Source organism: Aquila chrysaetos, chromosome 6 (genome assembly GCF_900496995.4).
Source record: "Aquila chrysaetos chrysaetos chromosome 6, bAquChr1.4, whole genome shotgun sequence".
Taxonomy (NCBI): Eukaryota; Metazoa; Chordata; class Aves; order Accipitriformes; family Accipitridae; genus Aquila; species Aquila chrysaetos.
In genome coordinates, this window is record NC_044009.1 from 41068456 (window position 1) to 41081486 (window position 13031).

General features: G+C 45.2%; 1 protein-coding gene across 5 annotated transcripts in view; it reads right to left on the reverse strand.

Annotated features, from left to right (window-relative positions):
* Positions 1–13031, reverse strand: part of SEMA5B (semaphorin 5B) — a 281859-nt gene that overhangs the window by 32241 nt on the left and 236587 nt on the right. For all 5 annotated transcript variants that reach the window (XM_030018532.2, XM_030018529.2, XM_030018530.2 and 2 more), the window contains 4 exons: positions 12357–12474; positions 6080–6261; positions 2801–2944; positions 1137–1284 (listed from right to left, as the gene is read on the reverse strand). In XM_030018532.2, coding sequence (XP_029874392.1) covers positions 1137–1284; positions 2801–2944; positions 6080–6261; positions 12357–12474 — 592 coding nt within the window. The remainder of the gene's footprint in view (positions 1–1136; positions 1285–2800; positions 2945–6079; positions 6262–12356; positions 12475–13031) is intronic.

Genomic DNA, 13031 nt, shown 5'->3' on the forward strand with positions numbered 1-13031 from the left:
TGCATAGCTTCAGGTGGACCTCAAGGGTGAACTATGCTTGCTATTTTTATGTCTCTCTCAGGTTTGTGTTTCTTTGCTGACTCAAAGTCCTGTGGGGCTTCAAAAGCTTGGTACATTATGGGCAGAAGAATAATTCAGGCAATAGATAATAATAACAGCAAACAAGTTTTCTGCTGTGACCCTGAGATGCTGCTCTCAGGTCAGCCTAGAGGAGCCCCATGAGGACAAAATGTCAGTAAAGTTTATTCCTTGAAAAGTTTATTGTTTTATTTTTAAGGTGGATTTAGATTATCTCCTTTTACAGCTATTTTTTGTTTGGTTGGCTTTTTTTAACTCTCTAGTGAGGGCTGTGAACCATTTGCCATCCTTGGTGTAGAGCACCCATTGAGTACAGACAACATTCTGGCTGGATGGGGATGGGGTGATTTGGGGTATTTACAATTCTCGCCGCCAGTGGGAGGAATTCCAGTGACAAACATTGTGTTCTTGTTTAAAAAGAAAAAAATAAACCAGTCTTTTCTGACAGAGGGAAAGAAATTTAATGCTTCAGGACTTTCATGATTCTAGAGCAAATGCCAAACAGCTTGTGAACAGATGGGAGGTTCCAGATCAAATCTGCTTACACTGAAAGAAGACTCTCCACAAAACTAATTAAAACAGCTGCATGAAACAGCTGCCAGAATATGAAAGGGAAAATAAAGAGAGAAAATGGGTAGCCATTGCTTCACTGGCACTAGGTGTTTGACCTGTTGTTTGCTCAAGTGTGACAGTGAGACTCATTTCTGATGCGTGTAGGGCCTCCTTGACTCAATAGGATCATCCTTGGGAGTGCGACCAAAGAAAAAAATGTATAATACTTTCAGGTAAAGGACTTGATATCTAAGCCTATAGAGGCCTAAGGAAGTCCTCCATACACACAAACACACTGACTCTCACACCAGCTTCACTGACTTTGGGAATCTGCCACCTCTCTGCCTCCCAGTTCATTTCAGCATCCTCTCTAGCAACAGCTGAGGATAGCATTTTCTTCTAGCTTGAGAAATAAAACCAAGATGGAGAGAGGAGTTAAATACCAAGTTTCTAGACGCTAGATGTCAATAGGTGCCCCTTATGCAATGTCCATAAACAATACATACCACAGCACAGCCTGGACATGTATTTCCGTTTTCACAGGACCTCTGCCTTGAATGAATCCCTCCACCACAATTCACACTACATTTATTCCAAGGACCCCATGAAGACCAAAAAATCGGTAATGGACACGGACTGTTCTCATTACAGAATCTGAAAGAAGAAAGTGCATTGCTCAAAAAATACCCACGTCAGCACATCCGAGGGTCAAAATGGTGATGGACGCAAGACTGCACACTGCATTTGGGTGCAATTCATGCATGCACAGAAAGCCAGAAGAAGGCTGACACAACAATCAGATTAGCAATATTCCTGTTCACAGCAGAGAACTGTACCCTTTGTACAGAATGGGGAGTGGTTAAGCAGGCTGACCTCAGTGAGACATTTGGAGTAAATGGTCAAGATCAAGTTTCTGAAAATGCTCTAAACTCAAATCTTTTATGCATTGAATTCACAAAAGAGCTCATAAGCTGAAGCCCATGTGTCACAAAGAGAGAGAGTGGATGGTACATATTTTCAATGGGATGACTAGTGGGAGGTCAACTCAACAGTGATCTGTCACTAATGGCAGGTGCTAAACACTTGACAATCTTCTCTTCACATGATCTGGCCCTTACCGCTGCTTGGACCCTAAGAAACTAGTGTTTGCAACTGGAGACAAACTAGATGCTATATGCATCTAAAAGCAGGCCCTAAATTAATGCTATTTCATGTTCCCTTTTCAAAAGGTAACTTTAATTTTGTTCAGCTTTTTAATCAATATTGTTCTCAAATTGAATCACACAGGACTGCAATTGACTCAGATGTAGTCTTTAAAACCCAAAAGGGACCATTGTGAATGGCCACAAATCAAACCAAACATTAAAATGTCCTGAATCAAGGAAGTTAAATGAATTGCCCTTTGTATTCTGAGAAATGCAGAGAGATCTGTCTTAAGTGACCACTCAAGGGACAAACAACAGCCTACTGCTAAGCAGAGGTGGCCTTTAATGAAATGTCAAATCTGGAAACCAAATTGGGATGCCTTAAAGCATGTGTTTAATGAGGGGTTGGGCTTGAAGAAGTGTAATAGTGCAGATGGCTCTGTAGGTTCAAAAAGTATTGCCTTTTAGTGATTTTGCATGAAAATTGCTTAGTTTAGAGGGGGGGGGGAAAGATGTTTTTCTGATGTCAAGCCCTGCAAAAACTCAACCCTGAATCTGTGAGCTAAGCTATATTTTGTCTTGAACTTCTTTTGGTGCATCAGCACAATTAACAGAGACTTAGGAATGGTGCAATTGGCAATGAAAGCTGCACATATCCAACTGACTCCTCAGGGATGGATCAGAGCAGTGTAACTATCTATAAACTCTACACTGCTAACAGCAGGCACAGCTTCTCCTTTCATTGAGGAGGTCAGCCCTCTGTTTCAGGGACAGGAATACTTGTGAAGGTCTGAAAGGTCCTGCCTGAGAGTGGAGGCAGCTCTGAACTCTCTGATGTTCACAGGCTCATTGCAAGAGAGTGGCCATGCATGTCAGCAGCCTCATCCCTCCCAGGCTCTGCAATTCCTTCCACTTTGTACATTCAGCCAAACAGCCTTAATCTGCATTCACATAAGAGCCACTGCTTCCAGCTGCTACCATTATAACCACAGAAGTGAAAACACGGCGTTGTGGACATCTCTTACCTTTCTTCCCTGCTCTGTCCAACACAGACCCTGCCCCCGTACCGTGGAGCAGGGTTGCTGCAGGATCGCTGGCGGACCTGAAAGCCTATTCCGCAGGAGGTGCTACACGGGGCCCAGGAAGACCAGGGTGTCCAGGCGCCATTTCTAACAAAGAAGGTGAAAGAGAACAGAGTATGGGGGTGACCTAGCGGTCTGCCCACGTAATGCTGTGCTTAACATCAAAACATGGAAGGCACTGCACTGATGAGGGAATCATTGAACTCATTGGAGAAGAGATTATTTATTTCCACAAGACTTTATATCAGCACAGATTTAGAAAAGGGAGTTTCAAAAGCGCTTAGCATTGGCCTAACTTTCCTCCCATTGAAGTTTCTAAGAATTGGAAAAGAAGAGAATGAAGCCAATGCTGAATGATTTTGAAAATGCCTCCTAGGATTTGCTGGGCAACGGTGTGGTTGCTATAACTCTCACTGACTATTCCCCCATCATCTCCGCCATGTCTCACAACCCCACTTTTCTGACCCAATGGCTGATCCCAGAGTTGTATCTCCTGGACTCTTCTGCACAAAGAGTGCAGGTTTTGAGCCTCACGAATGCCAGTTGTGCCAAAGGACGTGAAAAACCTACCCTCTGCTAATGCAGTAGGTACTGATGCTTTAAATCTCTTACAGCAATACTACTGCCAGCTCCCATGATTTTACTATATACAAACCTCATAATATTAGGTGTTTTCCTAAAGCCTTCAGGATTGAATCCTATTAAGTGGAAATCTCAAATTTCATTTAAAAAAACAATAATTGCTTCTAGCTTTCATGGCCACCTGCAGACGTCACTGTAGTGTGACCTTAAATCTGTAGAAACCAGAGGCAATTAAGAGCTCAGAGGCAGGATCGAGTTTCATGGTTTAATGAGTGATCACATCTCTGCTGAGCAGTGGTAACTTAGCTTGAAGCAAAAGTGATGTAAAACCCCTTAGCTCACAGCTCAGCGACAGAGGTGGCAAATGCTCTGTGCCTCGCTCCTGCAACAGGCTGAGCACGTGCAGGCGGCCGGCTCCTGCGACGCTGCTGCCATGCGGTGACTCAACCACGTGCTTACACAGAACCCAACATTTTCATCTTTAAAATCTTGCATTTATTAAAGCTCACCTTCCTCTGATTTGGCAGCACTACTGAACCTTGGAGCAGGAGAGGAGGAACTGTATCTCATCTCTTCTGTGCTGCAGGTTTCATTTCATATGGAGCCAGTGGCAATGCTTTGTCTTATCGGACTGCCTAATCTTGACACTTCACTGCCTTAAGCCAAAAAATCTCATTTGTTTGGGTTTTTTTTTAATAAAGAAAAGCCTTTCTAAAAAGTCTAGTCAAAAAACAACTCAGGTGCTCTCTGGTTCTTGAAAGCTAAGCTTGAAAACAGATGTTAATTTTCAAAGCATTTACTGAACTAATAACACTGCTGGCAAGAAACACTTTCTGGCATAGCACCAATCAGGGCAGAGGATGAAAGTTAAAACCCACATTGCCCTTCACACTTTTTGTATTTGTTATCAACTCTTGCCTGGTTTTGGCAGCTTTATTTCAGAACCCTGTTAGATGTTTCTCCCCTCCTCCTCTTGTTCTCTCATCCCTCTCCCTCCTTCCCTTCCCCTCTCCCGCCCCAAACAAGGTCAAAGAACAAGAAACTCACTTATATAAAAATCCTACTATTCCATTTTATTTTGCCATGTTTTAACCCACCTACTACCTCTCCATTCCTTAACCCAAAAGAAAGATTATATGTAAAATTACAGAAAGAAAAAATAAAATGGCAGGTTGCTGCTATTGCACCAAAAAAGGGAAAGTAATCTCTACTAAAAATTCCTCAAAACCCCAGCAATTCTCAGCATCTATTTGTGTTTCAGGATTTTTAAAAGAAATAAAGAAACCTTCCATTTTCAGATCTCCAGCTTTCTAATAGAATTCATGTTTAAGCATTCTGCTTCCTCTTTGCAAAAAGAAATCTCAATGCCATATGAAGTCAATTAAAGGAAATTTGAGGGCTGAGGCGGATGTAGGATGACCAGATGTCCCTATTTTTCAAACCATGCTGTTTTCCTATGTCTTAAGATTGAATAATCTATTTTTCATCCCCTTCTTAGAAGCCGTTCCTGCCTCTTTTGCCATCAGAGCAGTGCTGAGAAACCCATCCCACTGGCATGCTTTCCATTTGCCACTGACACAAAAAGCCTGCCTGGGGAAAACTCCACTCAGCCCACAGTGGCAGCACAGGGGCAGGAATGACTGCACGCCTTTTGTGCAGCACAGCCCACAACTGGAAGGAGAGATGCCAATTAAAACATGAGTATTGCTGAATTTCTGGTGCCAAGACCAGCACTGATCTCCAGGGATGAGTCAAGAGACAGCTGTCCTCAATGGAATGAATGTTTATGGAGAAGATAAAGTAGATGAAAACTGTATTGACCCAATATTTACCAAAATATTGGCTGGCCCCACCCCAGTTAAGTAGTGCTTACACTATTGCATCGTCTTTCCTTGAGTCACGACATGATGTAGTCTGAGGGTGGTGGGGTAATGAGGCTATGTTTGGGCACCTGACCGGAGGACATTTAGCTTCCATGCTGCTCAAGCACAAGCTTCAGGCTTCCCTGGAAAGGCAGCACTTCGACACAAGCTGAGCTACATGCGTTGTTTAAGTGCTGTCCCCGGCAGGCATGCCTCCTAAGTGCTGCTCGCTGCCAGACAATGATCTGTTGCTTTCACCTAGCCAGGGTGCTGCAGACAGTTCACAGACTTGCAGAACAAGGCAAACAAGCCTTGCTTGGAGCTAGGCTAGGCCCTGTCTTTACAAGTGTTGCTCTGAAGGAGCTCTGCTCGCTTTTGGCAATGCAACCTTGGAACCCAAACTCCGAAAAATGATGAGCTTATTGGATTTTTTTAGCTTATTGCTGTTCAGTTGGCTAACAACTATCTCTGCCTTACTCACCTCCTCCTGATGGGTCACTTACTACTCACTGTACAGTTGAGGGAAGTCGAGGCACAGTGCAGGGAAGGTTAACGTGTACACTAATTTGGGGTACTCATCTTCCAAGAGCCCTGGCTGAAGGCCCTTCTCTCAGAGCCCTTGGGCTTCTTCATTTTTCACTGACTTCAAGCTGGACCTCACATACCTCAGTTTGGCTGGGATGCAACCACACGGTCACAGAAACACAAGGAAGGAGCTAAGCTGTGGACAGGCACAACTCTCGTTCCCTTCCTAAAATGCACAAAGATGCTGAGGTACCTTGAGCAATTTGCGACCTCGATCCTGGCCCCTTCACAGCCGCGACCACCGCAGCGAGGACGAGGGCTGTCACATGAACGTGACCTACACATACAGGAGCCTGTGCTGTCCCCATCTGAATGCTCACACAGTTGCCATGGGGACCAAGGCCCCAGTCTTCCATTTGTCGTCAGGTTTTTCACCTAATTTTAAAAGAAAAAAGGTCATTAATAGCAAGTTTACATTTCTGGAGACAGCCCCACAATAGAAATGCCAAACAAAGCTGCTGGGAGGATTAAGATGCAGCTTAGATGGGAGCTGTCTGTGCTTGCGAGCAGGATTCAAAACAGAGGGTTGTTTTCAGACAATGCTGCATCAATATTTACCCTCCAAATTCCACCCCGCATACCTATCGTGTGCGTACAGGCACCCGAGCCGACGCAGCTAGCAGCACACCAGGCGCAAGCATCTATCTGCCACGCCACAAAACCACCACACTCCCTCATCCCACGCTGCACAGCTTCAGCCTTTCAAGCAACAGAACGGCCGGTGCTGACTGTCCCCACTCCATTACGCTCCTGCCTCTGCAGTGCCTGGGACTGTTCCTGCAGGATATTTTCCTAGTTAGCGTTTGTATAACCATAGTGACCAGCTGAGACCAGGGCCTCGCTGAGTTTGGCCCTGTCCAAACACGCAGTTAGAACTGGCTCCCTTTCTAAGTAGAGCCATAGCCTAAAAGGCTGAGAGGAGATGGTGGTGACTAGAATTAATGCTGAGGGTCACGTAGTGGGCTAAAGAGAAAGAATTAATCTCAAGGCAATTTATAGACCAGACCATGCTGCTATCTGTTTCCTCTGCCCTTTGCTTCATGCCTGTACAGCCCCAAGCAGGCTGGGGCTTGAGCTCCCTGTGCACTGTAAAGAAGTAAAAATACGGTAGTCCTGGCAGACCAAAAGCATGAGAAACAGAACTATTTCAGCCCAGGACCGGTGAAGACCTTCCAGGAGATAGGGTGTCAGAGCTTGCTCCCCTGTGCCTTGTTTTAACCAGTGCTGCTAAGTGAGCCCTCAGCCGAGGGCTGGGGGAGTAAGCTGCTAGGGCCCTCGCCGCCAAGGCTGACTTGAGATTACTGCTGCCTGCTCCTCCAGGGATCGCTCCCGGGCCACCGCTGCCTTCTTCTGCCCGCTCCACCGCTACTGCGAAACCCAGCAACTCCAGGACCATGTCTGGAAAGCCGCCCTGAACACCCCTGCCCTGGCTTCCCCTCTGCTCCTGACTTCAGAAACACGAGGCAGAAAGACATCCACGCTGGCCCTGCCAAGGTACAACTATTTCCCCGCTACCATGCAGGACCATGATGCCCTCTCCCCGGTGGCTCCCTCCATCCTCCCACCCCATGTCCCAAAGTGCAGGGCCTCGCAGGCGGGATGGCACGGATGGCAGCCGCCTGCAAGTGGCTCATCCCCACTGGTGTCACCCATGGGGTGGTGGGATGCTCAGCAGCTTCGGTAAAACCGCTGGCAAAGGCAACGCTGGACTTGGCCTTGGTGTCACACACAACGAAGGGTGAAGACAGGAAGAGGCTGGGGCCCTGGTGAACAGCCCTGGCCCCAAATCTGAGCCAGCTACCACTGACAAACCCCACTGTGCCATGCTTCACTGAGCTCTGCAGTCAGCAGGATCAGTCCCCTGGGCCGCCCCGGGGGGGAAAATAATTTCTCCTGTTTTACAGATGAGGAAACCGAGGCACGGAGAGGCTGTGAGCTGCTTGGGAGCCACGCAGAGAGCCAACCACAGCCACGGGAGAAGTGCATTCAAACACTCATTCTCCGAAACACGCTGTTCTGTGCTTATTCTCCAAGTCTGGCACTACGTTAAACACTCACAACGCACCTCCGGTGGGCTGTCATCTTCCCCTCTCACCCATCTACAGCAGCATCAGAAATATGCAGCAGTGGCATGGAAGTAATTTAGATCTGTTACTGCGCTCATCAGGCTGCAGTCGGGGGGTTTCAAGCATCTGTTGTAAACCTTTGTTTGCAATAGATTATCATGTCGTCATAAAAATTTGCTCTGGGCTGCAGGTTACAAGGCAAGATGCCCAGAGAAGAGAACATTGAGTTTTGTTGTTGTTGTTGAATTTGTTGTTTTAAACATGCATGCAGTCAAAAATCAATACAGTTGGGTTGCTGAAAGTCAGGGGGAAAAAAATCAAAAGAACTACTTTGAGATATTTAATACTAGATTTTTATCTCCTTTTTCCTCCTGCCTTACAAAAGTCATAATCCAACTATTGGATCATTTCTATTCATTTTTGAGCCAGAAAGCCTTGCTGATTCCAGCAGGGAGTTCTGTTCAGAAATCAATGGTATGATATGGCCCGTGGCTTCAATTAAAAAAAAAAAGCTGACAAATAATTATTGGCTCATAAGTGATACTGGGAAGCAACCCAAAAATTAAACAAATAAGCAGCCATAACTGAAATGCTGAGATTTATAAACATGTCACGTTGTGAGTGTGGGAAGTTTTTATACTTAAGAAATTACATATGGATTATTATTCCATCTTTAAATTCATAAAAATATCTTCAAAAGAGCAAACTTGGGAAGTGGGATAAAAACCCATATGCATTGATCTTTTTCAGGAATATCTTTACAAGGCAAACCCTTTGTAGCCAACACAGTGCCCATCAGACAGAGAGGACATCTTTTAAAACACATGTGATCAAATGCCCTTCTCTCACCTCGCAATATTACCAATTCCAGAGTTCTCATATTTTATAAACTGCCATATTCCCACCAAGGGCATCACCTTTTTGTTTCTTCCTTTTACCATCTAAAGGCTCAAGTGCAGGATCTAAAAATTCAGACTGACCATTCCTACCCCCTGCTACCAGGATATTTTCAATGTTTATTCTGATATTACAGATAAGGCTAGAAGCATTCCTTGTTCTTTCGATTCATCTATGCTTCTTCTTAGGATTCAGATGTCAACTGCTTATGACTTCGCCAAGTTTTAATTACTTCAGCTGGAAGTTTCCATGTTGGCTGTTTGATAGAAGCTGAAAATTCCTGCAAAATTTCAGTCAAAATATTTCAACCATTTCTAAAATCAAATCTAGGGAAAAAGAATGTCCATAAGTAGCAACCTTTTCCTTGAAACAAACTAGAGTTCAGAGCAAGGAACTGAACTTTATGTCCTTCTAACACCTTTTTGCAGTTCCCATGAAAAGCCATTCAAATCTGTCTAGAGTATAAAGTCCTTGGGAGGTGGGGACGAAAATTCTCAGTTTTCAGAGACTCAGAGATTTTGATCCTAGCACCTGAAGTCTTCTCTGTGCACTGGGCATGCAGTGTGGGCCAGAGCAGGGTTATCCTGGGCACTGCAGCTCTGAGTGGCTGAGCCCACAGGAATTGAGAGCAGGGTAGAAGTCTGCTAGACACCCCAAAAAAGGAGTGGGGAGACTGGCACTGATTAGCAAGTAAATGGGGTAGCATGGAGCAGATGCCAGATGACTAAGGTAAGGGGTTGCTGGACATGCAGAGTGGGACTGGGATGAAGAGCATCATTTGGCTCCCGGTAAGGCCTGTACACTTTATTGGGAATACTCAGTTCCTCACTTGTCAACCACCATCAACAGTGACCCCATGAGCTTGGCTAATGGAGTTTGTTAGCCAAATCTAAAGTTCCTTTCCTGCTGGTGGCTCACGTTGGCATCAGTAAGATAAAGTAGGATGTGGCTTTTTTCAGTTTTCCTAAAACCAAAAAGCACCTCACTCCCTTCTCCCAAGCCCAAGAATAAACAGCATGCAATCATGTATTCAGAACTCCCTGATATGACACATGCACATACAGGAAAAAGAAGAGCAGCATGTGCAATATGTGTCCTATCATTTCTTAATGTTAAAATGTTTGACATCATTGCAACCTTAGCAACGAACCTTTACGAGGTTCTGGGTGTTACCTGGTAGTAACATATTAACCACTGCCCAAGGCACTAGGTTAACACTATATGATTAAGCCTCTGTCTAAGGTCCCTTAATGTTAAAGCTGGAGAGTAAGAATCTGTGATACAATATAGTGCTGTACGAAGATGTTCAGACTAGCTTTGAACAAGCATGTCTGCACAAGAGCAGCAGTCAAGTTGTGTTAGTGTTGTGGTTGACTCGCACAAATGCCTGGACCCTGTAGGATATAATTCAATAATATGCCAGTTCTGGCTTTAAAAGTTGCTGCATGCCAGTCTCTCAGCTGTGCCAGGACATCTGTTTGTGGGCTAGGCTGCAGAAGAGCTCACTGACATTATCTGGGTTAGGAAAAGTTTACTTGGGAGGGGTGCTTTTAATCTATGCCATGTCACACTTGACTCTGATCTCACATACAGCTGTACCAGCACAGCTGAGCGCCTGGTGCTCGGCCCAGGAAAGTGGGGTGAGAAAAGCCAGGACTTCTTAAGATGGGAACTCATCCAACTAAACTCCCAGACAGGTCTTTTTCAGGAGTGAAATTTGGCACTGGGTCACTGCATTCCCCTACCTTTCCAGTGGTCATTTGCACATGCTGTCCTAGACTCCTGCCTCTGTTGACTATGACCTTTATCGTGCACTGAACACAAGGAAATACTTGGATATTGCTAATGTAGGTGCTTAGATGAGCCATCCCACTCCACGCCAGTGGTGAATTCATTCCAGCGAGGGGCAGAGGAGAAAGAAAAAGAAAGCACTTGCATGTGGATTTTAAACAGCTTGGCAGCCCGTCAGTCAAAGAGCAAAAGGCTGATGTATGCACCAGAATGAGAGCACCTATATGGAAAATAATCTACAATGGAAATGCTAAAACAAATGTAAAACTAGCACCCCAAGAACAGCCAAAGCTCCTGAATATTCTGTGTGTTTTTATGACCTTGAAACAATGATCTGGAGTAGCCTGTTCCCTAGTGTGCACCACAGCAGACATGTTCAAACTAGAGGATTAACACCTCACACACCTATCAACAGACACACGCATTAAGCAGGACGAGATAACAGCATGGGCAATCAAGAAGCACTGCATCCCAATTCAACACAAGAGGGTTATAAACACACAAGCCTCTGAATCCAGCAGTGAAAAACTTAAGCCTGCCAAGCTGAGGATGGATTGAAGTAATGACTAATACTTGCCGGGAAAATATCTGAGAAGTAAGGAAGATAAGGGGAATAAACATCCCAGCACCTCCAGACAGAAACAGCATACTGAAGATATAACCAATCCAGTCCTCTCTCTCTATCTACCGGACTTAGCAGTATTAACATGCTAAGTGACGTTAGATAATAACGATGGACATTAATGAGAATTTATCACCACCCCCCCCCCCCCCCCCCCCCAATTTATTTAACAAGACTGGTTTTCCTCTCCAGCCACCTTGCAGGAACAGTTCAAGCAGTAGGAATTAAATTTGGCCAGACGGCTTCTGGGGATCACAGCCAGGAACTGGATATTGTCGTCAAAGGTGGGTGGGTGGGTGTGTGGGAAGGGAGCTGGAGAGCCAACTCAAACTGATTCAAGCAGAGACACTTTTGTTTTAACTGCTCCATCTGATGAAGACCAGGGCAAGGAAAGAAGACCATCTCCTTGCAATATCACATAGATTTGGTCTTTGGTCTGCTGAAGTGAGGCTAGAACCCAACAGTCTCTTTCTCATACTCGCTCTCTTGGTTACACTCTCCCCTTTCCTTGTGTTCTCTAGTACATACTGTTATCTTTTTGTGCCATCTGCAAACCATCCATGCATGCCCGGTTTCTCTGCTGCTCCCTAGATGCCTCTTCCTGCCAGTGCAAGACTTCTTCACCAGTGCTGTCTCCTGGTCCCAGCTCAGGGATCCAAGAGGAAAATTAACTGAATGCTGCCCAAGAACGCTGTAGTCAGCTATTCTGATTTCCCCGATGTGCAGGGAAGCCAAGGAGACGGCACAGACTGTGGAGCCGCCCTGAGAAAGCTCAAGTTTCATCTGGGGCTTACATGGTTCTCAGCAGTAGCCCAACAGCACGATCCAATCTTCTTCACTCAAGGCATGGGTGGGCACGAGGAGGACCAAGCAATTGCTTTGGGATCCCTCTTTTGGAGCAAACAAATACATTTGGGGTCTCTGTGTTCTAAACAAGAGGCTGTGCACAGATAATGGTATGTGCCACTGGGCTCTCCATGCTCTCCCATCAGTCCTCACCAGGCTGCCACGCACTCACTTTCCCTCTCCCCTCTACACATACGCACACTCTCACACCTCAGTATATATAAAATATTTCCACTCCTTCCACTTACTGGGCACTCAGTAATATTTTGAGTCCACAGGCTCATGTTGGAGCTGTCCTCAATGGTGGTGCATCGCTTCTGCTTGTTATCCCAGCCACAATAGGGGTCTCTGGCTCCTAGGCATTCCCTGCATGTGCAAAGAGAAAAGATTAAAGCTCTTTAAGACTGTCTAGCTCTGAAGACACGTATACAAGTATAGTGGTTGTATATGACAGCTGTCAACTGCACCGAGGCTCAGCAGAAGAAACAATTTCTTCTAAGCAGAGGTTTACCTGCTTGGAAGGGAAGAATGGCTGAATAGAAGGGTGATAGGACACAAAGCAAATATCACTCATAGAAGCTGTAGATTAAAAATCAGTTCACTCCTCTCCAAGGCCTAGGGAAAGAAAATGACTTTACAAATTTTAGTCAAAGAACACTTGTCATTGAGATATCTTTGTGCCCACATGTAATCACTCAGCAGGCCAAATCTCACACAAAGCAACCTCTGTGAGTATGTTTTCTGACACTGTGTCCATCCAAAGGGGTTAGACAAGCAGAATTAGCCAATGGACCAGTAATAAAGGCTTTCTATTAGTCTTGGCCTTTGCTGGAACAATGGTTTCATTTATAATCCCAACATCAAGATGTCAGTTTGGAAAAGTCACAGCAGAACATTATTTCTAAGCTTTTGGCTGCTTTGAA